Source organism: Hyaena hyaena, unplaced genomic scaffold (genome assembly GCF_003009895.1).
Source record: "Hyaena hyaena isolate Hyena2069 unplaced genomic scaffold, ASM300989v1 scaffold_131, whole genome shotgun sequence".
NCBI lineage: Eukaryota > Metazoa > Chordata > Mammalia > Carnivora > Hyaenidae > Hyaena > Hyaena hyaena.
Window position 1 is genome coordinate 3,375,485 of NW_024080761.1, and position 27,610 is coordinate 3,403,094.

Here is a 27,610-nt window from a genome sequence, read left to right on the forward strand (position 1 = left end):
TTTCTAGGAGAGAGAGAGAGACAGCGTGAGCAGGGGAGGGTCAGAGAGAGAGGGAGTCACAGACTCTGAAACAGGCTCCAAGCTCTGAGCTGGCAGACAGCACAGAGCCCGATGCGGGGCTTGAACCCACGAACCGCGAGATCATGACCTAAGCGAAAGTCGGACACTTAACCGACTAAGCCACCCAGGCGCCCCCCCTAATATTCTTGACAGAGTAGACTTATAAATGCACTTCTGCAGCTTTTGTCCTTGGTGACCTTTAATGGCCATGTTCAGAGGCTTTGTCTTTTTCTACCATCTTGGTCCAGTCTGTGGCATCCCTTCCTCCTGTCTTTTGTGTGTTTCCCCTCCTCTTTCTATCCCTTAAATGTAGCCAATTCTCAGTTTCAGGCCTCATATTTCCAGGTTGTTTTTCATTTCTAAGTGGACAGCCCAACGTCATATGCATGAAGCCATTTTCCCTACTTGCTTCCTTTCCTGGAAATGTTCCTGGCATTTGCCTCAGTTACCCTGTTTCTTGGCTTTCAAATCTCCTTTCCTTTGGCTGTTATCTCGCCTTTGGTTTTTAAATGTGAGCTGTCGTCAACCCAGTTTAGGTTGGAACACTGTTGGCCAGTCTTCAATCTTCCCTCCACTTATGCTGATGAATTTCCGTAATTGCCCTTCATTCTGCTCAGACTCCCTGGCAAAATACTGGAGATTCTACATTCTGCTTCCATTTTTCTTTTCTCTCTTCTCTCCTAGTACTCTTCCTTTCCCCTCAGCCCCCACAGCCCTTTGTCAAGCCAGGCTGGCTCTTGAGCTCTGTCTCCTGAGCATGTCTGGGGCTTGACTCTTTCCTGGCCATTCATTCCCCCCACCATCTTTAAGTGCTTTTCCGATTCTAGCTGGTGGGGCAGACTGACGCTCTAATAATCCTAACAAAGTGCTCTCTTCCATCTTACACGGAGGAGCCACTGACCCAGTAGAAATATGCCCTTCATATTCTCAGAGCAGAACTCTGTGGACTAGACTGCTCCCACGCTGTCATGGGATCCTGTGTTGCAGTGAGGAGGGCTCTGTCCATTCTCCCAAAGAAGTCTTGTCTCTAGGTGCACTGGAGGGCAGATGAGGGCAGGGGGTATATGTGGTGGCAAGTGGGGCAAGAATTTGACCCTTTGGACAAATGCCCATCCTGCAGCTTATTCTCATGATACATGAATTGTAGTCCACATGGTCTCACTGCATGGCCTCTTAAGCCCATTCCCACTCTGGAAGGTGTGGCCTGCTTTGGGAAGCCTCTGGCATTCACTTGGGAAGCCCCAGGGCTTCAATATGACAACTCCTCCCATCAGGGGAAAAAGGCTCACAGGGAAACAGCTTCCTGCTGGAGAAGCTCCGTGGGGAAAGGGACGCTCTTCAGATGTGTGCTGGGGTGTCCCTGGGTATAGGGCAGCACCCCACCCCTACCCCGATCCCGGCCCTAAATTCTTTTCCACCTTCCTGTGACCTGGCTAGGTCAGCCTCCCACATGGTCTTACAAGGTTAAAGTGACCATGATTCCTTATTCTAGGTCAAAGCCAGTGTCTTCCGAGGACTTAAGAGAAAACTCTCAGTCTCAAAAGGTAAGAAAGGTCTCTACCAGGGTAGCAAACTCCGATATTCACGAGGCCATGTAGGTACTTATCTGGGCACTGTTCCAGGCTTCTCTTCCCTTTTGAAAGGACTGTATTGGCCAAATGCAACAGATCTGAGGCTACCGATTCAGTCTCCATATGGACTATCCTTCCTTTTGTCCAGTCAAGTTGTGGCAACGGCGGGGTACGCTGTACAAATTACTATCAAGCCAGATAAGTATTTAGCATCTATTGTATGCTTGGGGCTGGGGAATAGAGAGATAATTAGTACAAATTAAATGAAGATTAAATTAAGATAACTAGGCCCTTACCTTCAAAGAGCTCACTCTAAGACAGGAGTAGTAACAGAAGCTGTCATTTCTCGTGTAACTACAGTTTGCTGAGCCTTCCAACACGTCCGGGGGCCGTTTCGGCCTCACCACAGCCCTGCATGGAGGGCACTGCAGATCTCAGTTTTGCAGATGAGAAGCTTGTGGCTCAGAGAAGTGATGTGATCTGTCTCAGATAAATTAGCTGGGAAGTAGAGAGTCAGGCAGAATTTGAACCCAGAGCTCTGGGCCGCTACAGCCATGTGTTTCCTGTCACACCTTGCTGTCTGCATGTACAGAGAGACATGCAAAGCATCATGCACGCATGACAGATAGGAACAGTTTGGGAGCATGGAGGTGGCAATGATGAATGTCACCTGAAAGTTAGGGAAAAGCTCCTTGGAAGAGGTGTCATTTGAGCCAGGCTTTGAAGAATGAGTGGGAGTTCATATCCAGGAGAGATGGTCTGCATTGCATAGAGGGAATATGTGAGTAAAAGTGGGTTGTTGTGTTTGGGGATGGTGGGGAGGAGTTGGTGTGCCTAGGTCAATGGTGTGTGCATCAAAACTAGAGAGGTCAGGGCCACAATGCCAAGGGCTTTGAGTGGCACACTCAGGAGGGGCTGTTGGTGGAGTAGCCTGGAAAGTATCAGAGCCAGGAGTAAAGTCATAATCAGATCTGCCTTCCAGAAAGATGATTGATGCCAATGTTGGCAGGTGGATTGGAAAGGAAGGCCAAACTCTTGTCCCAGTTAGGGGACATCCTTCTACTTGTCCCAGCACAAGGCCAGTGTCTGGGGTAAGCTGGAGATGTAGAGGAGGAGGGCTTAGGTGTAGGAAAAAGATCACAGTAAGAATCAACAGGAGGGATGGTAAGAATGTGTAGGAGAAGGGACAAGCCAGAGATAATGCTGAGATGTCTAACACAGGGCCTGCGTGGCTGTGGGAGTATTAACGAGCTCATCTCTTGGGCTCCACGAAAGCAAGTCTTCACTCTGTTCACTCGTGTATCCACAGTGGCCGGCACTCAGCAAATGTGTGTAGACCCTGAGGGAATGAATGACATTTCACAGGAGGATGAGCACATTTGCTCGTTTGGTGGGGTTGGTGTAGGGAGAGTGCGCCATTTAACTTACACCTCGTCTTTTGGCTTTTTTGAACCAGTCTTCTTGAGTGCCCAAGACCCAAAGCAGTACATTTCAGTGAACAATAAACACTCAATGGTTAATGGTCCACTCTTGGAATCTTTGATGACCTGAGCCTTTTGTGACCTGAAACATTGTGCTAAGTGTCCAAATGAGTCCCGCAGAGGGGAAGCATTCATTGTTGAGGACTGAAGGGGTGGGATTGGCTATGTGGGAGACTTGGGGAAGTGGGAGGAGGAAGCCAAACTTCCCTGTCAGGGGTGTCTGCGGGAGCTCTGTGTGCAGACAGATCTGATCTGACCTTGACCCAGGCAGGTGTCTGGGGCGCTCAGGACCAAATCAAATTGGCTGGGGAAGAGAGAGCTGGATTCCTTGGGGTCTTGAATTCTAAGCACTGAAGATCGAAACAGCATAGTTACTGAACAGAAGTGTTATAAATTGGAGTCCCGGTATGTGGGAGGTAAGAGACCTTGGCTGTGCTGGCTAACCTCACTGAGCCTCAGTCATGAGACTTCAAAATGGGAGCCCCCCAAAGTCAGGAGAGGCCATCTAGATCTGTCTTGGTCTTCTTAGGTCTGGAGTGGTTAAGATTTATTTGATGACCTCACTATCACCCTGCATACCCTGTCCATCCCCAGAGTGTCTGTTCAATGTGATGTGCTTAGAAATGTTCAGCTCAGGAAATGAATCTTCTCAGTCCCTGGTTCCTGTAGTCATGTTTGTTCCAGGCACCCACCCGAGGTGGATTCCAGAAGAGCGAGGAGGTTCTTAGCTCGCCAGCACCATCCGTCACCCTTAGCCAACATGAGTCTCAACTGTTTGCCCAGCTACCCATGGCCAAGATGGAGAAAATGTTTGAGGATAATGTTGACCCAACCGGAGGTAAAGCCGCCTTGTAGGTTCTGTCTTTGGTTTTTGCACAGGGCGGGACCCATACCTGGGTGTGTGAAGGGTTCAGATTTGACAAGCGGGTTTTGCCTTCAGTGTCTCCTTTAAAACTTGGTCATTATATAAATATTATAAGCATATTGGAGGCTATTTCATATCTAGAAAAAAAATACCCCTAATCCAACCACCCAGATGTAACGAACTGTCAGCATTTTGGTGTATTTTCTTCCAAACAGTTTCACAAGTATGGTTTATTATTTATTTCTGTGTAACAGTATTCCCACAAACTTTGAGGCTTAACCCAGGGGTTTATTGTCTCTCAGTTTCGGTGGGTCAGGAGTCTGGACATGGCTTAGCTGGCTCCTCTGCTCACTAGGCTGGGGCTGTGGTATCATCTGGGGCTTGAAGGGGAAAGGGTCCACTTCCAAGTTCACTCAGGTTGTTAGCAGGATTCAGTCCTTTGCAACTGCAGAACTGAGGGCCTCGGTTGCTTCCTGGCTATTGGCCAACAATTGCTCTCAACTCCTACATCTGCCCCTTTATTCCTGGCCATGTGGGACTCACTGACATGGCGGGTTTCAAGGCTCAGGGTAACCAGGGAGCTCGCAAATCCAGCAAGATGTGTACCACAGTCTTGTAAGTATGCAGTTATGAACGTGTACCCCATACCCCTGTCACCTCTGCCGTATTCTGTTGGTTAGAAGCAAGTCATGCCTTCTGCCTTACTCGAGAGGAGAGGATCATGGGAGGGAATGAACACCGGGAGGTGGGCATCCTGGGGCCACCTTAAGTATCTTAAGATGCCACAGATGATTATGTGTGTTTTCACGTGTCTATAATTGTACTATATGTAACTTCAGACCCACCTTTTTCTTAATGTGCAATACATGAAGGGCTTTTACATACTGCTGTGTAGTCTTCCAAACCACCATTACGAATGGACGCAAGTGTTCTGCTGGTGGACTAAGCCATTCCCCTATAGCTGGACATTTAGGTTCCATTGAGTTTAAATAACACTGTTAACAACATCCTTTGTGCATCACACTTTTTCTCTCTCTCAAGCTTAATTTTTCTCCTGGGGCTGAGACACATCAAGGTAAATAATAGGACTACTTAAAGCATCTTTGTTTATATCCACTGGGCTCTGAGTATCAACTCTGGGGACATAGCTCCTTGCCCCATCGAGTTGAGTTTTACAGCCATGCCGTGATGTGGGCGGGGAAGGATAACACATGCCCCGTGGACAAATGGACAGAAGTGAGGGGCAGGGAGGAGTGCTGCGTGTCTGACCCAACAATGAGGTGGTTTCTGACTGGAGCTGTTAGAGGTCGGTGTTTGGCAGCTGGGAGTTGCCACCACCGTGTCTTTGAGGACCCCAAGTGCACCAAATGTGTCTGCGATTTTTACTGTGTTTTGTTTGAAGGAGGCAATAGATTCATGCGGTTCACAAGTCAAAAAGTGCTTTTCCCATGATACTGTTTTGGTCTAAGTGAAAATGTCCCCCTGGGCCCGGCCCTCAGCTGCCCAGTTCTGTTCCCTCAGTTGGTTACTGCTCTCAGTTTCCTGCGACTGGGAGAGGCACAGAAGGTGGGTAGTCCCTGCCCCGCTTTCTAATGCAGTGGCAGCCTCCCGTCCATGCCGTTCTACACCTTGCTTTTTTTATTTTAGCTTTATTGGGCTATAATTGACGTAACTTTGTAATACATTTGAAGTGCCCGCCATGCCGATTCGATATCCGTATGGATTGAGAAAGGATCTCCACAATTGTCCACTCCTGCTCTTTAAAAAAATAATTTTTATCATGTTTCCCCTGTTGCTTTTTACGTAGTATGTCTTGAAATCTTGTCATATCAGTATAAAAAGTACTTCCTCATAAAAACAACAACCTGGCCACGTTTTAAATGGAGGAAAGGAAATTCACCTTTCGTTGATACAGGGTAAAAGAAAATAAGATCATTTTTCTCTTTCAAAATTGAGTCTTTGAAAGAGGTGGATTATAAACAAGGGCTCCAAAACCTTTCTTAGGAACCCTGAGCATAAGTGACTGCCTCAGAGGGAAAAGGGGAGGTACCGGGGTTCTCCTCTCTGTTCTGCAAGTTCCCTTTTGGAGCCTTAGTTTTTTTTTATTTGTTGATTGGAAGTCTTTGAGAAGGGTCTGTGGTTCTTTTTTTTTTTTTTTTTTTTTTAAGATTTTATTTTTAAGTAATCTCCATACCCAGTGTGGGGTTTGAACTCACAACCCTGAGATCAAGAATTGCATGCTCCATGGCTGAGCCAGCCAGGCACCCTGAAGCTCTATGGTTCTTAAGGGAGTGCCCAGGCATCTCCCAGGACGTCTTCAAAGTGTTCATGTGCCCGTGGCCCTCGCCTCTGGGGCCTGCCTGGGGGAGCCTGTGGGCTGCTGGGGGTGGGGGTCGAGGGTGAGCCACTGAGCTGGGGACCCTGCAACCCCAAGCCTGTGAGCCAGTGGGGCACTGACCTTCCATACAGGTGCTCCTGAGGGACACGGATGGCACACTCCACTTTCGCCAACGGAACATTTCATCAAGCACTGCCAGGCACAGTGAGAATTAGTGTCAAGGGGCACCTGGCCAGCTCAGTCAGTAGAGTGTGTGACTCTTGATCTCGGGTTGTGAGTTCAAGCCTCATGTTTGGTGTAGAGATTACTTTAAAATATAAATTAAAAACAATTTTTTTTAAATTAAAAGATGTTTATTTTTGAGAGAGAGAAAGAGAGTGCATGCACGGGTGCACTTGAGTGGGACAGGGGCAGAGAGAGAGAAGGAGACAGAGGATTCAAAGTGGGCTCCACACTGACAGCAGCGAGCCGAACACGAGGCTCGAACTCCTGAACCATGAGGTCATGACCTGAGCTACTAAGGTGCCCCTAAAGGAATACTTTTTAAAAAGAATTAGTGTTGGCACAGAGCTTCCTAGATTACCAAGCCCTCTGTGGGATTTGATTCAGTTGTCACGAAGCCCCGTGGCTTTCCCTGTGACTTTATACAGGAGGGGCAGATACAGATGACAGGCCCAAATGCAGGGGCCTGGGCGCCCTGACATGGAAACTGCTTCCGTAGGCAGCCCACACTGCATGTAGCACTTCAGACACCAAATTGAAGGAAGTCCTCTTCCCAGGAGAGCCAGGGGTTATGACCATGCAGTGCTCCAGCTTGGTGACCGCCTTCCAGGAATGCAAGCCCTGTGGGAGCACAGGCATCCTCCCTCCTGCACAGCAGAGGGGAGGCTAGGAAACACTGTCTTCTTAAATATTTTAAATATAGCAGTTGTTTTTAAAAATGCTTGTAAGTGTCTAGAAGAATAGAGGTAAACAGTCCATAATCCTACCTCTTGGCATTACAAAGAAAGAAAGGGCAAGTGGGAGTTTCCCAGGAGATGGGGAGGACAGATCTCGGCAGGGAATGGCTGAGGAGAGGTGCAGGGGTGTCACTGTGCTGGGGCAGTGAGGGGTGTCGGGAGGCAAGGCTGGGAGGGCAGCGGCCACAGAGGATGCACAGGAGGGGCCCCGAGCCCCAGCCCTGGGCTGGTGGGGACCTAACACACCTGGAGCTGCTGGAGAAGGAGAGGTGTCTCGGCCAGCGGGACGGACGGGCGTGGGAGGCAGGGGACTGGCTGCTCGCACGGCTGCCCTGTGGAGGGTAGTGGACATTCCGATGGAGGGGAGGGAAGTCTTCTGGCCTCACATCCTCCCAGCGCCATTATGTGTTCTTGAGTAAGCCCAGAATGTCTCTGTGCCTCTGTGTCCTCACCTGCGAGATGGGGAGAATGCCAGTACCTACCCTCAAGAACCAGAGGATCCTTGTGAGGATGCAGGAGGGAGGACACTGGGTGCTGCCCTCAAGTCTGCAGCCCGGGTGACTAGCTGGAGGTGACACCATTAGCTGAGATGGCAAACACAGGAAAGGCCAGCACGTGTTGGGATGAAGATAATAAACGGGATTTTAAACATGCTGAGTTGAAGGGGCCAGGGGGACACTTGGGAGCAGAGTCAGAGACATGGGAGAGACATTGTCTCCTGAGATGCAGAGATGGGTGAATAGGTGAAGTCACTAGAGAGTGTCAGAGAAGCAAGGGGACAGTGGCAAGAAGTGGAGGCAGATGCCAAATGACAGGGCAGGGCAGGCCACGGAGCCTGGGGGAGACGAGAGTGACCAGTGCGGTCTCTGCTTGAAGGCAGGAGGCCCCAACGGCAAGGAAGGGTGCCATCAGGGGTGGTCCAAGGTCCCTGGTGGTTCAGGACAGTGAGCGGGTACAAGTCGGGGTGTGCTGGGCGCTGGAGGGAACTTGCCAGTGGGGTGCAGGTGGAAGATGGAAGGGCGGGAATGAGGGTGGACCCTCCCCTGAGGAAAGGGCCCAGGACCACTGAGACGGGAGAGTTGGCCGTCAGAACACCCCCTCCCCGCCCCATCTTCTGAGCTGGATGGGTGGCTAAGCTTAGAGGCACAGGGAAAGGTGGCTAGAGAGTTCACACTGAGTGCAGTTCAGAAGTTAAATACATGCATCTTTACACTGAGGCGTAATTCTCCTGCCACAAAATGCATGGGTCTTTAGGGTCCAGCCCAGGGACTCCTTCCCGTGCACACATTCACGTAAGTACCACCTAGATCAAGCCATAGAACATTTCCTGCCCCCACAGAGTGTCTTGACTGATTCTAGTGGTGGCCCCCTCCCCAGGGAAGTCATATTTTCACCTGCAAGTTTTTATCGATTAACCTTGGTTAATCGAAAACCACCTTGGTTTGAGGTGGGTGAGAGCTGCTTTTTAGGGGGGAACAGGGGCCCTGCCTGGACCCCCACAGTGTATGTTTCCTTTCCAAAATACCTTTATGTCTATTGCTATTCTCAGAAAAATAGCTGATAAACTGTTTATAAGAAGTGTATTAAAATAACATGGTGGGAACGATATATATGGCTTCTTAGACACCTGAGGGAGGGGCTGGTCCCTGTGGTGCTCTCAAGGGGAATTTGTTCATTCAAAGCTGCATAGAGGCTCTTTGGCCCCCTGGCTCCCTCCCAAATGGAAGGTTCTGTGTCACGGACTGCCATCTGATGGACGCCCAACCCATACCCAGAAGGACCAGATTGCCGGGGTCAGCCTCAGGTGCCACCCTGTGACCTTGGGCATAGGAGCTCACCGCCGTGCGTCACAGCTTCCTCACGAGTGCCTCTCATTACACGATCAGTTTGAATACATACAGAAGCACCCAGTGTCATCGCGTCCACATCCCAGTGTCCACAGTAACACTTGGGGACAAGCGTCTGCTGTGTGCCATGGACCCAGTCATGGAGGGCACAGGCTCCCCCTGCCCTCGCAGAAACCATGGGCGAGGGTGGTAATAAGAAGGTCGTGGGCGGGGGCCTCCCTAGATATTCCCCTGGAAGCCTTCCCTGCAGAGGGGACCGGAGGGTGTAAAGGCCTTGAGGTGGGAGTACCCTCGGTCGTGTGAGAAGTGGCGTGGGGACATTATGGTTCGAGTCAAGAATGTAGGAAATGGCAGTGGGAGGTGAGGTCTGAGAGGAGACAGAAAACGCACGGCCTTCACACTGTGGTGAGGATTCTAGATACTGTTGGGGACTGTAGAAGCACTTTTTTTTAGACTGTGATTATAAAAAGATAAAATCTAGGCAGTGATATTGGCCCACAGGCAGACAGATTCCCTTATAGTCACAAAATCCAGCATGGGGAGAATATCTCATCCCTCCCCTCTGCTGCCCTCCCCTCCCCATCTTGCCCTCCAGCCAAAGTTTGTATTTTAACTGCCTTTGAAAGACTTCACCTCTCCCTCTGTGTATCTGAATTAATTTCTGTCTCTTTGTTGCCATTATTCATTTTTCTTTTGTTCTGAGTTTTCATCTCTTTCCTTTGTCTCAATGCCTGCCTTCCTCATTCAGGAATGGGATCAGATCTTTTCTCACCCAGCGGTGCTGTGGGGTCAACACAGTGCCCTGGCCTGGAAGGTGTGTGGCCGGTATCTGTGCGCTGAGCGAATGCTGAGCAGGTGGCATGCAGGAGACAAGCCTGCAAACAGGGTTTTCTGTGTGGCCTCCCTCAGTGCCGGGACACCCGAGAACACCATAGCCACTGATGGGCCCTGAGACTAGCTGTGCGGCGGGTGATACTCTTTCCTCTCTCTTGAAGCCCTGGACATGCAGGCTTTCATTAAGGCCGTGAAGAAGATTCTGAGCAATGTGTCAGATGAGATGCTCGAGATGCTGTTTCTGAAGGTGGACACAGACTGTAATGGCTCCATCACCTGGGTGAGGACAGGGCCCTGCTGCCTCGGGCAGCTGCAGGGAGGCGGGAGGGTCCAGGTGTGGCCCATCGTAGAACACGGGGAGGGTGGAAAGTGGGGAGGTGGTCAAGGCATCAGCCTCCTGTGGATTCTGGGCTGCTTGCTAGAGGGAAGCCTCCTGAGACTTCTGTAGGGGGGCTCATTGCAGCTCCATGTCCACGACCTTCGCTTGAGACACCCCAGCGCACAGCGGTGGGCAACAAGGGCACTGCCCGCCTGTCAGGTGGCCTTCCTGCACACCGGCCTCCCGCTCGGCTCCAGCAGGTGCCGCGGCCATCCTGTGGCCCTGCCCTTTATGGTCACCAGGCCAACAGGCAAACCTGTGGATGTTCAATACAAAAATGTCAGAGTTTTAGCAAATTTTTTTTTTTTTTTTTTTTTTTTTAGAGATCCTACATGTTCTATGAAGAGCAGACGTAGCATTTAAGAATACAGAATACAGGGGTGCCTGCATGGTTCAGTCGGTTAAGAGTCCGACTCGGCTCAGGTCATGATCTCACAGTTTGTGGGTTCAAGCCCCACATCAGGCTCTGTGCTAACAGCTCGGAACCTGGAGCCTTCTTCAGATACTCTTTCTCCCTCTCTCTCTGCTCCTTCCCACATGTGTTCTTTTTCCCTCTCAAAAATAAACAAACATAAAAAAATTTTAAAAAAGAATAGAGAAGGGGCGCCTGGGTGGCTTAGTCGGTTAAGCGTCCGACTTTCGCTTGGGTCATGATCTCGCGGTTCGTGGGTTCGAGCCCCGCGTCGGGCTCTGTGCTGACTGCCAGCTCAGAGCCTGGAGCCTGTTTCAGTCTGTGACTCCCTCTCTCTCTGACCCTCCCCTGCTCACGCTCTCTCTCTCTCCTAGAAATAAATAAAACATTAAAAAAAAAAAAAAAAAAAAAAAAAAAAAGAATAGAGAATACAGAAGGATACAGAAAAGCACAAAAAAATTGTCTGACATATTAACCCAGCAAAGCCGACAGTGATAACTAGCCTTTATACGAGGCACTGTGCTAAGTCAGGTCTTTGTATAGTAAAACCTTGGATTGCGAGTAACTTGTTCTGCAAGTGTTCCACAAGACAAGCAAACATTTCTAATACATTTGAACTTGATAAATGAGTGATGTCTTGCAATACGAGTACTACGTGACACTGAATGTCACATGATCACAACTGAGCCAGTGGTTCTCTCTTGCTCACTCACTGTGGGATTGTGGGTGATCATCTCCTATGCTCAGATGCTTGGTCTCAGGCCATGGTGTTTGGTAGAAATCGTTAATTTTTCGGAATGTTGGAAGGTGCCCACTACAGGCGCTAGAGTGTTTTTTGTCACTTCAAAGCACCTGTGGACAGTCCTTTGCTTTTCCACACAAGAGTAAGCTTAGGAATGTTTGCTTCATTCTAGGTCAGGCTGCCTGCAGATAGAGACCCTTTCCTCTGCTGCCTTATTGCCAGTTACATTAATTACAATATAGGATACAATTTATTGGGGTGCCTGGGTGGCTCAGTCGGTTGAACATCCGACTTCAGCTCAGGTCATGATCTCATGGTTCGTGGGTTCGAGCTCTGCATCAGGCTCTGCGCTGACAGCTAGCTCAGAGCCTGGAGCCTGTTTCAGATTCTATGTCTCCCTCTCTCTCTGATCCTCCCCTGCCCATGCTGTCTCTCTTTCTCTCAGAAATAAATAAAAACATTTAAAAAATTTTTTAAAAATTTATTAACACTGTACTGCAGTCACCATCCATTAGTAATCGTGAAAGTTGTCCTACTCAATAACCCCCCTTTCTCTCGTCTCCCTCACACCAGCCGCAAAGGTTTCAAAGGTATATACAGGTTAATTTGCTTATTTTTCTTCATATTTTGTATTTTCATTATTATTCTGTATATTATAGTATTGTGATCATTTTTATATGAATATTTTTGGGTTGTATAATGAATCATCTGAGTTTCCATTATTTCTTATGGGAAAATTTGCTTTGATACACAAGTGCTTTGGATTACAAGCATGTGTCCAAAACAGATTATGCTCGCAAACCAAGGTTTTACAGTGTATTATTTGACTTCATGGGAATCCTATGAGATAGGTGTTGTTATGTACCTTAATTTGACAGATTGAGAAACTGAGGTATGAAGTAGTTAAGAAACTTGTCCAAGGTTATAGAGCTGGTTAGCAGCTGAGCTAGTCTCCAGCCCTGAGGAGTTTATTTAAAGAAGTCATGTGTTAACTACTCTGTCCTTCCTCCCCATCGGCTTAGGTACACATTCTGGTTGGTTGGTTGGTTGGTTTTTGTTTCTTCTTTTTTTTTTTTTTCCATTTCTCTTAATATTGTACAATAAATGTGTTTTCAGAATTCTCTGCTATCTACACAATGATCTTTCTTAATAACTCCCTCTTTCTTGTGTAGTTTCAAATAGATGTCTGATTTTGGCCTTTGTGAGGCTGGTTAATAGATTCTAGAATTGCCCTATTGCCCTGGCCACTTCTGCTGCTGTTAACTTCTTATATGAGTTGAGGCAACTCATCTCTACTGTTACGAGCCTCAGTCTTATTATCCATAAACTGGGGATGAATAAAGAGAGTCAAACAAAGTGCGGGGTATGGGGGTGATGCGGAGATGTATTTAGCATTAAGGATCAAATTAAGGAGGGAGGTGCTGCTGTGTACTTACTGGTAGGCCCTTCACACATCCCAGATTCCGGAATAGCTTAGTTGGCTTGGCTACTTCCCTTGGCCACCCTCAGGAAGCAGCGACCGGAGCCCCTTGGAAGGGGTTGGTAAAGATAGGGGAGAAGCTGGAAGCCGGGAGTGGGTTCCTGAAGCCCGGTGCGCTGACCGCTTGGCCAGTGCCATCCTGCCTGGCATTTCTTCCTGAGGCAGCAGAAGTACATGGATTACATGATGAGTGAGTTCCAGAGGAAGGAGCTGATGAGGACGAGCCAGTACCGCCTGCACTTTCGCCTCCCCATGAGGATCATCCCCCTGTAAGGAGGCTCTCCTGGGACTGAAGGGGTGTGTGTGAACAGGGCGGGGGCCGGCTCTGCTGGGACCGCCCCTCCCTAGTCCCTGAGCCACTCTCTGTGGGGCCACCAAGGGTCTGGCACTGGGCTCATTTTGGCCCCCCAACCCTGCAGGCAGCCTGAGCACGAAGGTAGATGATGTGTCCCCACTTTACAGACAAGGAAACAAAGGTTCCGAGAGGTCAGAGGACAGCAGTGGGGTTGCTGTGTCCGACCCCCACCCCCCCCACCCCCCTCCTTGCAGCATAGCTCCTTCTGCTTCCTCCCACCCCTGCTGCCAGTGGGTCAGGGCACAAATGGCTCACAGGGCAGGGCGTAAACGCCATCACAGGAGACTGCTCCTGGAGGCCACACTGGGCCTCCAGAACGGGCGTTGGTCACTCCTGGAGCATGTGGCTCTGGCCACAGCTTGACTGCCTCGACCCTGCCTGTTTGCTCCTCCTCGTAGCTCCTGTACCCCATGCCCTCTGGACCTTCACCTCATCTTCCTTCTGTGCCATGGCCCTGTCTGCCCCCTCCCGCCTGAACTCCCCAAGAATGAGGTGCCCTCCAGTGGCTCTGGCCAATGGCCCAGGTCTTTTCCCGGAGCCCACCTTGGGTTTGCACACCTCCTGCCTCGTGTAGGTGGCCATGGCTAGGGATCTGGGTCCTCTGGCCCAGTGCTTGGTGACCTCCATCAGCAGCCTGGTTAGGAGGGGCTGTGGTCCTCAGGGGACCACCCCCGGAGCAGGCTGCGGGGAAGACCATGAACCAGAGGCAGTCTCTGCCCTGGAGCAGCTGGAGATTCAGAAGGATGGTAATGAAAACCATGAATGGGCAACTAAAATTTTTTGGTCAAGATTTAATTGAGGAATAGCCAGTAAATATGAATGATGAAGGATTTTATAGCAATATGTTTTGGCCTAAAACTTTGCTTGAGGTAGCCAAGCCTTCACGGGTCTTTCTATTTCCTTGGGGACATTTTGATTCCACGGTGCTGAAAGGGCCAGAACCAAAAACATCAAGGAGCCTGTCCCTGTTTCCCCCTATTTATTTGCTCAACCTACAAACCCAGAGAGCATTTCCAGCTGGACAGAGAAAATAGCCAAATCATCTTTAATTATCTTCACGAAAAAGTCATCTTGAAAGTCGGCTCCCCTTTCGTGAGCCTGGGCCAAGCTCACCAAGCACCCATCTCCCAGGTGCTGGTCTCCCGAGGGCTCCCCTCATCTCTCATGGCATCTACCCCTCAGAGTCTTGGTGGGCCTGACGCGGCAGGTGGCAGTGGGAGTGATAGAGGGCAGACGGGGCAGAGCTGGGGGCTGCGGGTGGGAGAGGGAGGAGCCGTATGCAGACACAGCATCCTCCTCTCTCCTGCTGACAGTGTTTCGAGGCAGAATTTCACAGTGTGGGGTAGCCCTCAGCCGCGGGTCACATGGTGTCCACAGCAACATTTGGAAAGGGCTGTGGCTGGAGTAGGGACCAAGATTCCCATGTTCTAGGTGAAGCTCTACCCACAGCCAGGATATAACTCTGGGGCAATGCTTATCCCTGGGTCCCTGTGAGGTGAGGGGACATTACCTGCCCCTCCGGGGCCTGGAGGTGTGGGAACACCAGGAGTTTGTGCTGTGCCATGTCCAGAAGTTAAAATGGCGGTGCCCTTTCCTAGTCAGATAGCCAGCTTAGCCATCTTGGGGTAGGACAGAAGGCACTGGAAGGCATGACTGCCGCTTGCTGGGAAGGCTGCTTGGTGGCTTCCTGCAAGTCCCGGCCTGCTGTAGGAGCTGTTTGCTGGGCTCAGCACAGGGCCTTGGGGTTGAGGAGTTGGGTGCGTGGGGCTCTATTGATACTTTGTCCCCTCGTCCACTTCCACCTCACGCTTGGCTTGTATCCCCTTCTCTACCCTGAGTTGCCGGAAACTGTGTTATTTTAAAGGTTTCAGTCACGATCCCCCCTCCCCTCACCTCCTGTAGACTTTTTCTTCTAAAAGAAGGTTTGCAAAAGACCTCTGTTCTCTGCCTTCTCTGACCCCATCCCGTCACGAGGAAGCCGGCTGGCTGTTTCATAGGAGAAGCCCACTGCTTATGGAGCCCTGTCTCTCACCAGCGGTCTCTTTTTCTTTGGGCCACAGCTGGTAATGACAGAAGCCTGCCCAGCAGAGCCCTGCGTCTGGAGGAGACAGCTTGAGTTCTCGGTGGTGTGTGTGTGTGTGTGGGTCCACGTGCGTGCGTGGGTGTGGGTGTGTGTGTGTGAGTGGGGTTTCCTTCGTCCTTCCCCCTCTGTGCTCCTTGTTCTGTTTTTGTTTGGGTCCTTCTCTCTCCTGTCACCTTCCACAGGAACCATGGAAGTGAGATTGTGAAGGTGCAGATTTTAATCCAGCGGTTCAAGAAGATTGGGCACCTCCTGACAGTCACCAAGGATGGGATCTTGCAGATCTGGTCTGAGGCCTTCTCACTGATTAGCTCCTTTAGGGTGAGGGGGGCCCACACGTGGAACACACATGGGCTGGTCAGAGAGCCTTTGCCTTTGTACCCTGGCAGTGAAGGTGACCCGGGTCCAGAGTGGGCTCATGCTGGGGTTCATAGTCTAAGCAGCCTGCATGCCAAGTCACTGCTCCTGGGGCCAAGTCCTGGCTTTGCTGTGGGACCGCGACCCTTGCGTTTCTCTTCTGGAAGCAGAACCGCACCTGGATGCCCATTTGCCTTGGGTGTCCAGCAGACACCTCACACCCCCGCTGTCCAGAGAGGACGTCACTGCAGCCGTGGCTGCCAGCCCTGCCCCCCCATCCCAGTGCATGGTGTCACTGTCCACCAAGGTTCCCGTGTTAGCAGTCTGCTTCCTTTCCTTTCCCTGTCACGTCCCCTCTGTCCCCAAGTGTTGCTGATTCAGATCCTTTACCTGGACCAGGCAGGAAATTGCAGTGGTTGTGGGGGCTCCGGAGCCCCACTTAGAACCTGACTGTACCACCACCTTCCAGCTCTGTGACCTTGGACACTTTGTAGATAGCCCTCCATGCCTCAGTTTCCTCATCTGTCAAGTGGGGTCACAGTAACCCCCTCAGGCTGTTGGGAGAGTATGATGACATAATCCACATACGGTACTCAGAGTAGGACAAGGCATACAGCACATACCCGACACACGCAAGCTGACATCACTGTCTGTGTGCCGTCAGCTCCTGGCCAAGCGTGGTGAGTGAGGAAATTCCCAGCTCTTAGTGTCCTTAGTGCTGCCGACCCAGCCCAGAGTCTGCCAGCAAATGAGGAAGGCTTACTGAGCACACGGCCAGCAGCATGAGGGCTTTGCCCGTGAGACAGCAGAGTGTTTCATAGGCGCATCAGGGGTTGCCCCCTGGGGCCGGAGGGCTCTCAGGCACCTGAGGTCCATGGTGGCCCAATGACTCTCTTGAGAGTACTTGGTAGCTCAGGACCAAGGGGGGACTCACACCCGAGTCCCTGAGGCTAGGGTTTCTGGCACCTTCCACCCTTTTTCTTTCTGTGTGTTTATTTTGGTGTGTGTGGGAGGCCACATTATAGCCTGAGCTCCTGGGTGTAGCTGCTACGCAGTCACCTCAGCGCCCCTCAGAGGCCAATCTGGGAGGGATGAGGAGCACTGAGAGAGGCTCCCCAGGAGGCCCAGCATTCCTGTCTGAGGGGCTGCTTGGGAAAGTAGATGTTGGCAAGAGCGATCCACTAAACACCATCCGTGGTCATGTAGATGGAAAGCCCTGGAGCTTGGTGTGTGTGTGGGTGGGGGCGGTGCCTGGGCTTTACTTCCCAGCTGTTACAGCTTGGGCAAGTCACTGAGACCCCCCAGGGCTCTGGGTTTCTCGAAGGAACATGGAGGTGCTGGGCGTACCATCCCTTCCGTTGTGTGGGGAGTAGAGGCGCCTGGCCCACTGTCCTCGCTGACCAGGTGCCCAGCTGCCGGCAGGGGCCTCCCTGCTCTTGTGTTTCTGAGTCCTGATGGAATAGTCCACTTCCTGCCCCTGCCTTTGCCATCCCTTCTGCGCATTCTCCAGGGGTTGCTACCTTAAACCTTCCCCCTCCCTTCTGTTTCAGACTGTGCTCCTGTCCGCGCTTTCTTCAGTTCAGAGTGTATTTCAGGGAGCAAAACACAAATTCCTTAGCCGGCCACCCCTAACTCCTCCCTCATCCTCTCTGACCCTGAGCCTGTCGGGCCGGCCCCCTCTTTTCCCTGGACACCAGAGCCCATTTCTGCTGCCATGACTTTGTGTGGAGGGTCCTGCGCCTGGAATGCCCATTCAGATTCTGTCTGCATGGGTCTTACGTGAGGCTGGCACCTCGCAGCCTGGCAGGGTGATTTCTTGTTACTAAGGTCACTTGAACCAGGTGACACCCACAGACAGTAAACGAGATGCAGACAAAACGAACACAAACTAATACAATGTCATATGTTCATTATAGCTCAGTAAAACTGGGGTGGGGGGAAGAGTCAGACATGCAGGGGGGCAATCAATGGAAAGTCAGTCTCCCTCTCCCAGACCCGAATTCTCTCCTGGAGGCAATTGCTATGACCAGTTTTGGGGCACTTTTCTGTGGTTAGCCTGCACGTACACCCTCCTCGCCCCTTTGTTTTAAAACATACACATGGTAGCACATTATAGTGCTGCTTTCCACTGTGCCTTTCACTTAATAATAGATCCTGGCATGGGGACAGCCCCCTGGTTTGTAATGTCTGGATGGCATCCTATGGTGTGGATTTAGATCTGCTCTCCTTTCCAAGCGGTCTCTGGCCTGTTGCATCACAGCAGTGTGGTAGGGCCTGCCTTCACACGCACTTCTCTGTGAGCACGTGCGAACACATCCCTAGATGTGTCTTGGAAGTAGATCCCTGGATCACAAGCCATGCACATTTACAACTTTGATGAGCTTGTTAAATGACTCTCAAAAGGGGCTGTGAGGATGGGTGTTCTTTAAGCCCATTTCACAGATGTGGAAACTGAGACTCAGAGAGGTTAGGGAACTTATCCAAGGTCCTGTCAGTAGCTGGTGGGAGTGCTGGGCTCCACACCAGCTCTGTGGCCCACTCCAGGGCCTCGGGTGGCGGGAGAAGGTTCACGGGGTCCCATGCCCTGGCATGCCCTGCCAGGCAAGCCTCCCCAGCCCGAGCCTCCTCTGCTCTCCCTCTGGCCAGCTTAACCAGATCCAGCAGCTCCACAACCAGCAGATGTGGGTCATCGACATGGTGTGTCTCCACAACATGAACCTGATTGCGATTGCATCTACTCACCAGAAGATAGGTGAGTCCCTGATGCCCCACCCCAGGCGGACTGTCCTTGGAGGACCTGTCACCAAGCCAACTGTGGGCATGGGTTAGCGCCCTCTGGGGGGACTGTGGCTGGTAAGCAGAGGCTGCACGTTGTCGCCGGAGGCCCCCGAGGCCTGGGGTGCGGGCTTGGGTTCCATGCCTGCCCTCCCCCTCCGTCTCTTCCCCAGAGTTCTTTGATATCAGCAACCATAATTGTGCCCAGGCCTTCACCCTCATGGATCTGGACAGCTGTGTCCTGGCCATGGACTACTGGTGAGTCTCAGGAGATGCATGCAGGCTGGGCAGCAACCATGGCACTCAGTGTGGGCGGGACTCCCAGAAAGCCTCTCTGGAAACAGCCCTGGAGCGATTCCCACCCTGTGCGCTTGTGTCCTCCTCGCCGAGCTGCCCTGCCTTGGGGGGGTCACTCAGTCACCTGCCCCTCTTCCTCCCACTACCCAACCAAGTCAGCCACTGAACCCTGGCAGAGGCTTGTCCCACTGTGGCCGAGGGCTCTGGGAATGCCATGGTCCAGCAGTAGGGGTGAGTTGGTAGCAAGCAGCTGGAGGACCAGGGATTCATTTGTTTTAACTTTATTTTAATTTTAATTTTATTTATTTTTATAGTTTATTTACTTTTGGCACAGAGAGAGACAGAACTCGAGCAGGGGAGGGGCAGAGAGAGAGGGAGACACAGAATCTGAAGCAGGCTCCAGGCTCTGAGCTGTCAGCACAGAGCCTGATGCGGGGCTTAAACCCATGAACCATGAGATCATGATCTGACCCGAAGTTGGACACTTGACCAACTGAGCCACCCAGGTGCCCCTATTTTAGCTTTAAATGAAAAAAAATACTGATTTCTTTTGGACCTGGTTTGCCAATAACCTGGGTGTGGGCAGCTGGGCCCACGTTTGTCAGCTGGAAAGGGCAAGCCTGGAAAATGTGTGGGCACTGGCCTCGCTCCTGGTGGAGAAGGAGGTGGAGGGGGCTGTTGGGGTCCGGGAGGGCGGAGGGTTGCAGTCGGTATGCCCAGCCCAGCCCCTTCTGTCTCCACGTTCCCTCAGGTCTGACTATCACAGAGGTGTGTTCTGCTACGGGGACACCAAAGGCAATGTCATCGTCTTCACCTCCGACAATGTGACCCACGGGCTGTTCAACCCCCGAATCCTCCCCAGGACCTCCAAATGGGGTAGCTAAGACGCTGGGGAAGGTGGCGGTGGGGAGATCAGGAGCCTCTGGCGACTTCAGCTCAGCTCAGAGTGACCCGTGGGATGTGAGGTGATGAGGTGACCTCAGGAGCGTGGGGGAAGGGGCCTGAGGAGAAGCGGGGCAGTCTCTCTGATGACGGGAGGTTGCACAGGTGAGGAGGGAGGAGAGGCTCAGGACCCGCCTCATCCCAGCAAAAACCAACCTTGCCAGCTGTGTGACCTTGTGCAAGTGAATCACACCCTCTGGGTCTTGGGATGACGGCACTAACCTCCTCCAAGGTTGTGGGGAGGGTTCTGCTCTCCTTGGCTGGGAGCCACCTTTGGTGGGTAGGGGTGAGGCAGGAGGGCTGCCCTGGAGGTGGGCTCAGTGGGGCCTGGGGGAAGACCTGGCTCAGCGTGGACAAAACCTGCATAAGCCCCGTGACATTTACTGTGCACTTGCACACTGAGTGCTTCCTGCACATGGCCCCCTGCCCACAGCTAGGAGGGAGCTGCTGTTGTTAAGCTCAGGAAGAGAGGAAGAATGGAAGTTTAGGGGGTGAAGCACTTGCATAGGCCCCACAGGGTAAGTGTCCCGAAGCAGGCCGTCTGCCTCAGAGTCTGCACCTTAACCCCTAGCCGGGCTGTATCCCAAACTCGCTAAACACGGAAGGACACTGTTTGGGGCTGTTCTGCCCAGGGAACTAGGTCCTGAGTGTCGGGGACGCGTCTGAACTGGACCCTGTCCAGGATCGAGGCTTCGGTGCATGGTGTCAGGCCTCCAGGCTGCTTCATATCCATCTAGAGGAGGCCCGGGCCACCAGGGGCCCAGCCATGGGGACACTGACTCCCATTCCATTCAGGACACCAGAGCAGCCCCTGGGGCTTCCAGAGTCCCTGAGCAGGACACTCTGCAAGGGCTCCCAGGCCTTGGTGACATCCCCCCCCCCCCACCCATCCCAACCCCCCGCTGGCTAGGAGATAGATCCTGCCCGGGATACAGCAGTGGGGCGCCACCCTCCTGCATCCTTTCCCATCGGCCTCTGCCCCTGGAGCCTGCCCGGCTCGGCCCCAACCCACTTGCCTTGCCCGGCTGCAGTTGTGTTGTGTCAGCCTGGGAAAGGGCGTGGGAGGTGGTGGTGGTCTTTGAGTTATGTGTTGGATGGGAGGTTGGAGCGGGTATGGATGAAGCTGGGGCGTGGGATGGGAGTCCTTCCATGCCACACGCTGCCTGAAGGCTGGGGGTGAACATGAAGGTGGGCTCACTGGTGTGTTGACCATTGACCCCTCTGTACCTCAGTTCCCTTTAAAACAGGGATGAGCATGCTCAATTAGAGGCTTTTCTGCAAGGTGGAAGGAGGGCCTACAGTGTGAGGCACACAGTAAGGACCAGGGGATCCTTCGGCTGACCCCCTGGGGCTCTCCCAGCACACGGGAGAGGCAGACGGAGAGGCAGACGTGTTTCTAGTGAGGCCCCTGGCTAAGCTTCCTCCTTCCTGCGCCCGCCCCACTTCCGCAACACTCTACCCCTTGGTACTTCCTTTTCAGGCTTCTTCCTGCCCTTACAAGGTGGGGCTGGTGACTTTGCAGCACAAAGTGCTTGGCATAGGCCCCCAGGCCCCTGGGAGCTTCTCTCAGACTTGAGCCCAGCCTGTCCCAGTCTTTCGGCCCCACCTCCTTAAACCCTGCTCTAGAGGGAGGCCCAGGCTTGTCCCCGTCACCGCTGGCTCCGTCTGTCTGTGCCAAGCCTTTCTTCCTGCACCCCGGGGCTCTCCTTGGAGGCTCCCAGGCCACCAGCTGGCTGTGGAAGGTTTCGGGGGCCAGGAGACCCCCCTGGATGCCACGAGGGCCAGGCTGTGCACAGTGTGATTGCTCTGGGCACAGTTGCCCTCCTTGGAACTTGTGTTTGCTGGACAAGGCGAGGCGTGTAGTTTGAAGCAGGCTGGTAAACTTCCAAATGATCCTTTACAGAATAAATAGGGCCAAGGGTCTCAATTTGTTCTCTACTCCAGCAGACTTGGAGGTCCCTAAATGAGAATCACCTTGGGGGCCACCTAGGCGGCTCGGTCAGTTGAGTGTCCGACTCTTGATTTCGGCTCAGGTCATGATCTCATGGTTCAGTTTGTGAGATCGAGCCCCCAGTCAGGCTCCATGCTATCAGCACAGAGCCTGCTTGGGATTCTCCCCCTTCCTCCCTCTCTGCCCCTCCCTCACTTGTGCTCCCTTTCTCTCTCTCTCAAAATAAATAAAATAAACTTGAAAACATAAATGAATATATAAAAACTAAAAACAAAAAATGACAGAGTGAGAGCATCACCTTGTTTAGACTGCAGCAGGCGGGGAGAGGGAGGAGGCCCAAGATGTGGGGCCAGCTCTGGGCTCTGAGCACAGTGTTTACCTGCCCATGTCTGTGCTCTGTGTCGAGTTCACCCCACTGAACTCACCAGGACACAGGACGGCTGGAATGAGCATTTGGATGGAAAAGTGTTGGGACATGCAGGAGTTACAGAGCAACTCGAGGTGTCCCCTGGCAGGGCTTTGCTGGTCTGGCAAGGTGGGGAGCTGGTGATGTGGACCTCGGTTTTTCTCTTATTAGATCACTGCATCAGGGTTTCTGCACAGAAGCTCCTAAATGAAAAGTCCCCTTTGTATAGAAGTTACCGGTTAAAGGTAAGTCGTAGCTTTCCTTGACCCGTTACCATGGTAATTATCTGCACCCCAGCACCACTTGACAATAAATATAGGAAGTAGATTTGCCCTCTGGGCTCAGTCTTAGGCCTTGAGGCTCCGTCTCCGGGAGTGCGGAGGCAGCTATTGGATCCTGCAGCTCTCTGTGCGGAGAACAAGGTGTCCCCGGGGTGGCTCGCCTCTCGCTGTTGCTCAAGCCCGGCCCTGGCAGACACCACCTCTCTCCTGGATGGCTGTAGTGGCTTCCGGCTGTTTCCACACTTCCTTTTTCCATGCAGTGCTTGACTCCATTCAGCAGCCGGAGGAATTATGAGCAAGAAACAGCCAAGTCACTCCTTTGCTGCAAACCCCCAGTAGGCACCTGGGCGGCTCAGTCGGTTGAGCGTCCGACTTCGGCTCAGGTCACGGTCTCGCCGTTCCTGAGTTCGAGCCCCGTGTCGGGCTCTGCGCTGGCAGCTCAGAGCCTGGAGCCTGCTTCGGATTCTGTGTCTGCCCTTGTCTCTGTCCCTCCCCTGCTCCTTCAGGGCCCTACTGGCCATCCCGGAACAGCCCTGCTGCCCGCCTCTGCCCGTGGCCCTTCACGTGGCAGCGCTTGTATGACTGACACCAACTGCAAGGTGATTTTCCCAAACCACCGTGCAGTTCTCAGGCCTCAGCTGGGTGACCTACAATTCAGCTCGGTTCTGGCACTGTCTGGCCGGGGTCAGCGTCAGATCCTTCGGGGTAAGGGTCAGTCCCTCAAGACCGCCCTCCACCTCAGAGGCCGGTTACAAGGTCAGGTTGTCACCGGTGTTTCTGACCCACTGGTTACAAACGAGAGCTTCCCATCACTCTCTGGGTTCGATTAAACTGCTAGAGTGGCTCACAGAACTTGGAGAAACATTTTACGACTAGATCACCAGTTTATTATGAAAGGATACAACTTAGGAACAGCGAGATGGAAGAGATGCACAGGGCAAGGTATGGGGAGCAGGGGTGTGGAGCTTCCCTCCTATCTCTGGTACAAGGCTCACCCCACACCTGCACATGTTTACCAGCCCAGAAGCTCTCTCTGAGCCCTGTTCTTTTGGGTTGTTGTGGAGTTTCATCACGTAGCACTGGCCCTTGGCGACCAATTCAGTCTCCAGCTCCTCTCTTCACCCCAGGGGCCAGGGGGGTGGGGCTGAAAGTTCCAACCCTCCAGTGTCGTGGCTGCTTTACCTGGCAACCAATCCTCAAGGCCTTTCCAAAAGTCACCTCATTAATGTAAACTCGAGTGGTTGACAGGGGTTTGTTACGAATATGAACACTTTTTTTTTTTTAAAGTTTAACATTTATTTTTGAAATAAATGTTTATATTCTTTTTTTTTTTTTTACAAATAGTTTATTGTCAAATTAGTTTCCACATAACACCCAGTGCTCATCCCCACAAGTGCCCTCCTCCATGCCCATCCCCCCTCTCCCCCCCACATCCATCAGTCCTCAGTTTTTGTCAGCATTCAAGAGTCTCTCATGGTTTGCCTCTCTCCCTTTCACCCACCATTTCCCCCCTTCTTCTCCCCCTTGTTCCTCAGTTAAGTTCCTCCTAATCCTCCTATACGTGCAAACATATGATATTTGTCCTTCTCTGCCTGACTTATTTCGCTTAGCATAACATCCTCAAGGTCCATCCATGTTGCTACACATGGCCAGATTTCATTGTTTCTCATTGCCATGTAGTATTCCATGGTATAGATAAAGCACATCTTCTTGATCCATTCGTCGGGCACCCTCCTACACTGTTGGTGGGAATGTAAGCTGGTGCAGCCCCTCTGGAAAACAGTGTGGAGGTTCCTCAGGAAACTAACAGTAGAACTCCCCTATGACCCAGCAATAGCACTGCTAGCAATTTACCCAAGGGATAGAGAAATGCTGATGCATAGGAGCACATGTACCCCAATGTTCATAGCAGCACTCTCAACAATAGCTAAAACATGGAAAGAGCCTAAATACGAACACTTTCTTATCAGGAAGTTCCGAGGGATTTAGGAGCTCTGTGCCAGAAATGGGCATGAAGACCAAATATAGACTTCTTTTTTTTTAATTAATTAATTTATTTTTGAGAGAGAGAGAGCATGTGAGTGAGGGCAGAGAGAAAGAGAATCCCATGAGGTGCAGAGTGAGAGGGAGAGAGTGTGGAGCCAGAGCAGAGCTTGAGCTCATGATCTGAGCCGTAGTTGGATGCTTAACCAACTGAGCCCCCCAGGTACCCCTAAATATATATCTTTTATTACAAATCACGACATCACAGCTCACCACCCCCCAACTTCCTATTGTTCACCCACTGGTTTCTCACCCTGTTACCATCTCAGGCTGGCAGCTTCTAAGGACAGGCACTCCGTGTGTTGTCTTGTCTCCATGGAGGACAGTGCCTAAAGGGCTGGGCCTCAGCGGGCTTCCAGGACACTTGTTGAACAGCTAAATGAATGAAGTAATGAACCTGACACTCAGGGCAGCCCGGGTTGTGTGGTCCCAGGCTCTTAAATGCTTCTTGCCCCGCCAGCAGGGTGGCTCCTTCAGGCCCTCGGACCATCAGGAAGAGTCCCTCACAAACACTTTCTTTTCCATCTTCTGTGGGAATTTCGTCTTGGGCTTGGTTTTCCACCCCAGTTGCTGAGTGTCCCCGGTCCGTTCGGCGCCTTCACCATGATAGATGCCCAGTGAGGCAGTGCACGTAAAACCTAGCCCAGCGCCAGACAGCCCCCTCTGTTGTCCTGAAGAGGGAGATCTCCAATTGGGAGGCCAAGCATGGGCTGAACCGTGGAGCCAGAACCTAGAGAATTCTGAGCCTGGGCCGTCAAGGCTGCCCTCTGTTTAGTGGCTCTCTGCTTTTTGTTGCTCAACTAGCACCGGAAAACATTCCCAGGGGAAGTATCCAAGGCCCCCTGTGGATAGGAGGAACTGAAGGCTCCGCTACCTCCAATCCATCCTTTCTCCCGCGTGGGATGAGGTGATGGTGATGTCACATGGGCCTGACCTTGCCTGTCCTCTAACTTAGAAACAAGAGTCCACGTGATAGCGGACTTGGGCGCTTTTCGCCTGTCTCACTGACCAGTGATGGCACAGGATTGGGCTGGGACCATAGGGCCGTGTCGCTGTGTTAGAGCCATGATCCCTAGCGGGCACGAGATGTGGTGGCTTCCTGGCCCTTCCAGCCCCTACCACCGTCCCTCTCTTCCCAGGCTCTTCATCCCAACTGGTGCCAGCAGGTCAAGTTCATCCCCCAGCTGAACATGGTGGCTTCCTGTTCGGCCATTGAGAAGTCCTCTCTGGTGCTGACATTATTGCCATCCAAAGATCTAGAGAGCCCCAAGTGAGGAGCATCTCTCTCCAGCCTGGGGTGGTGGGGTGGGGAGGGGGTGGGTGTGACGGTGCCTCAGAGGGTCTAGCTTCACCTCAGCCACAGGTGGCCGTCCCTGCTGAGAGTGGGCCCGCCCTCAGGACGGTGGCATCCTGCGGATCTTGCTGGGTCCAGGGAAGCAGCGTGGTCCTGTGGGCCAGCAGTGGGGGCTGGTGGTTAGCAACTGGGCTCTACGGTCTATTATTTTTTAAATTGAGCTGTAACTGACCAATAGCATTAGGTTAGTTTCAGGTGTACCACGTAATGATTTGGTATTTGTATATACTGGGAAACGATCAGCACAATAAGCCTAGTTAGCAGCCACCAGCACACAGTTACCATTGCTTTTTCCTGCTACAAAAACTTTTATGGAGTCTGGTTTTAATCATCGCCACCAGCGGCAAAAACGTAATAGGCCTCTTTTGTCCGGTTTATACACAACACTCAGCACAGGAGCCGGCGCACAGTGTGGGCTGGTGTCGGGAAGATATTTTCTCAATGAAGGAATGAATGTGAGTTGCTTTACCCCCATGTTCCTCACTCGGTGTCCCCGTCTGTAGAAGGTGGTGATAGCTTCCTTCCCTCAGTCTAGTCTCAAGGCTTAGCGAAGTGATGCTGTTGGTGGTGTATGGTCAGTGATTGGCAGCACTTACTTATGGAGATGGTTCTAATCTAGTTCCTTTATTCTGAGTTTTTCTACCCCAGAGTGAATTCTTTTCCTTCCTTTCCTTTCCTTTCCTCTCCTCCCTTTCTTTCTTCCCTCCCTCCCTCTATTCCCTCCCTTCCCTTCCCTTCCCTTCCCTTCCTTCTTTCACAATAGTGATTAGTCCCACAAGTCTATGTACACATGTTGTCCCTGTAAAAAAGTAAAAACATTATAAATAACCCTGCACTCCTCCCCTTGCCCAGTCCCCATGTCTCACTCTGCTCTCAGATGTCCTGCTTCTATCATTTTCGTGTGTACCTCTCCCTGTGCATTTCACAGGGAGACCCTTGGGCCCTTTAGGTCTGTGACATTTTGCTCCTGGGCAGGTGGAACCAGGAGGTGCAGCCCCGTCTTCCCATGGGAACAGCAGGAGATTCAAGGCCTTGCTGGGGGAGCAGCTGGGTGAGGCACAGCTGGAAGACAGAGGGCCACTTAGGTCCCATCTCTGTCCCTTCCTGTCCCAGTTGCTTGCCAGAGGGAAATTCAATCCTGGGGTGGTAGGGCTAATTTAGGCTAAACTCCTCATTCTACAGATTGGAAACTTGAGACTCGGGGAGGAAGTGATTGTCTTAGAGCAGACGTTTGAGCTGGGGACGTGTCCCGGGCCTCACTGCACGCCCAGTGTCCTATTAACCAGAGTACTCTGCGCACACCCTCACCCAAGCCCTGGAGCTAACTACTGGTTGGGCCAAGGGCCTCGGAGAAGGCTGATGTGGTGGGAGGTTTCAGTCTTGGCTTCCGTGCCTGGAGCGGGGCAGTGTGGCAGGGTTCGCTTGGGGCTTCTGTGCATGGAGCCTCCATGCCTGGAGCAGGGCAGTGTGGCGGGGCTTCACTTGGCGCTGGTTTGCAGCAGAGACTCATTTCTCTGTTCTGATGGAAGTATTCCCTCATGTCTGCGATATGTGTTTCATTCAACTTCTTGTTTTATTGGGTCTAAATGGCAGGTGGATATCACAGGATCACCTCATCCTGGCCGTGAAGGTCTCCATGGTCTATCCCTAATCCCTCCCCTTCTACTGTCCCACTCCAGCTACATGGCCCCCCTGTGGTTCAGGTGTTCTCCTGCCTCAGGGCCTTTGAATTGCTCCTCTCTGTCTGGTACACCCTTGTTTTTTGTTGTATGTTGTCTGTTTTTATTTTTTCAAACATTTC

At 52.0% G+C, this 27,610-nt stretch overlaps 1 protein-coding gene across 1 annotated transcript in view; it reads left to right on the forward strand.

Moving 5' to 3' along the window:
* The first annotated feature begins 1,535 nt into the window (after positions 1 to 1,535).
* EFCAB8 (EF-hand calcium binding domain 8) overlaps positions 1,536 to 27,610 on the forward strand; it is a 57,699-nt gene continuing 31,624 nt past the window's right edge. Inside the window, exons 1-10 of the mRNA XM_039237719.1 lie at positions 1,536 to 1,604; positions 3,797 to 3,950; positions 10,117 to 10,235; positions 13,134 to 13,237; positions 15,589 to 15,724; positions 18,407 to 18,512; positions 18,709 to 18,793; positions 19,584 to 19,708; positions 22,303 to 22,376; positions 25,595 to 25,725. Coding sequence (XP_039093650.1) covers positions 1,536 to 1,604; positions 3,797 to 3,950; positions 10,117 to 10,235; positions 13,134 to 13,237; positions 15,589 to 15,724; positions 18,407 to 18,512; positions 18,709 to 18,793; positions 19,584 to 19,708; positions 22,303 to 22,376; positions 25,595 to 25,725 — 1,103 coding nt within the window. The remainder of the gene's footprint in view (positions 1,605 to 3,796; positions 3,951 to 10,116; positions 10,236 to 13,133; positions 13,238 to 15,588; positions 15,725 to 18,406; positions 18,513 to 18,708; positions 18,794 to 19,583; positions 19,709 to 22,302; positions 22,377 to 25,594; positions 25,726 to 27,610) is intronic.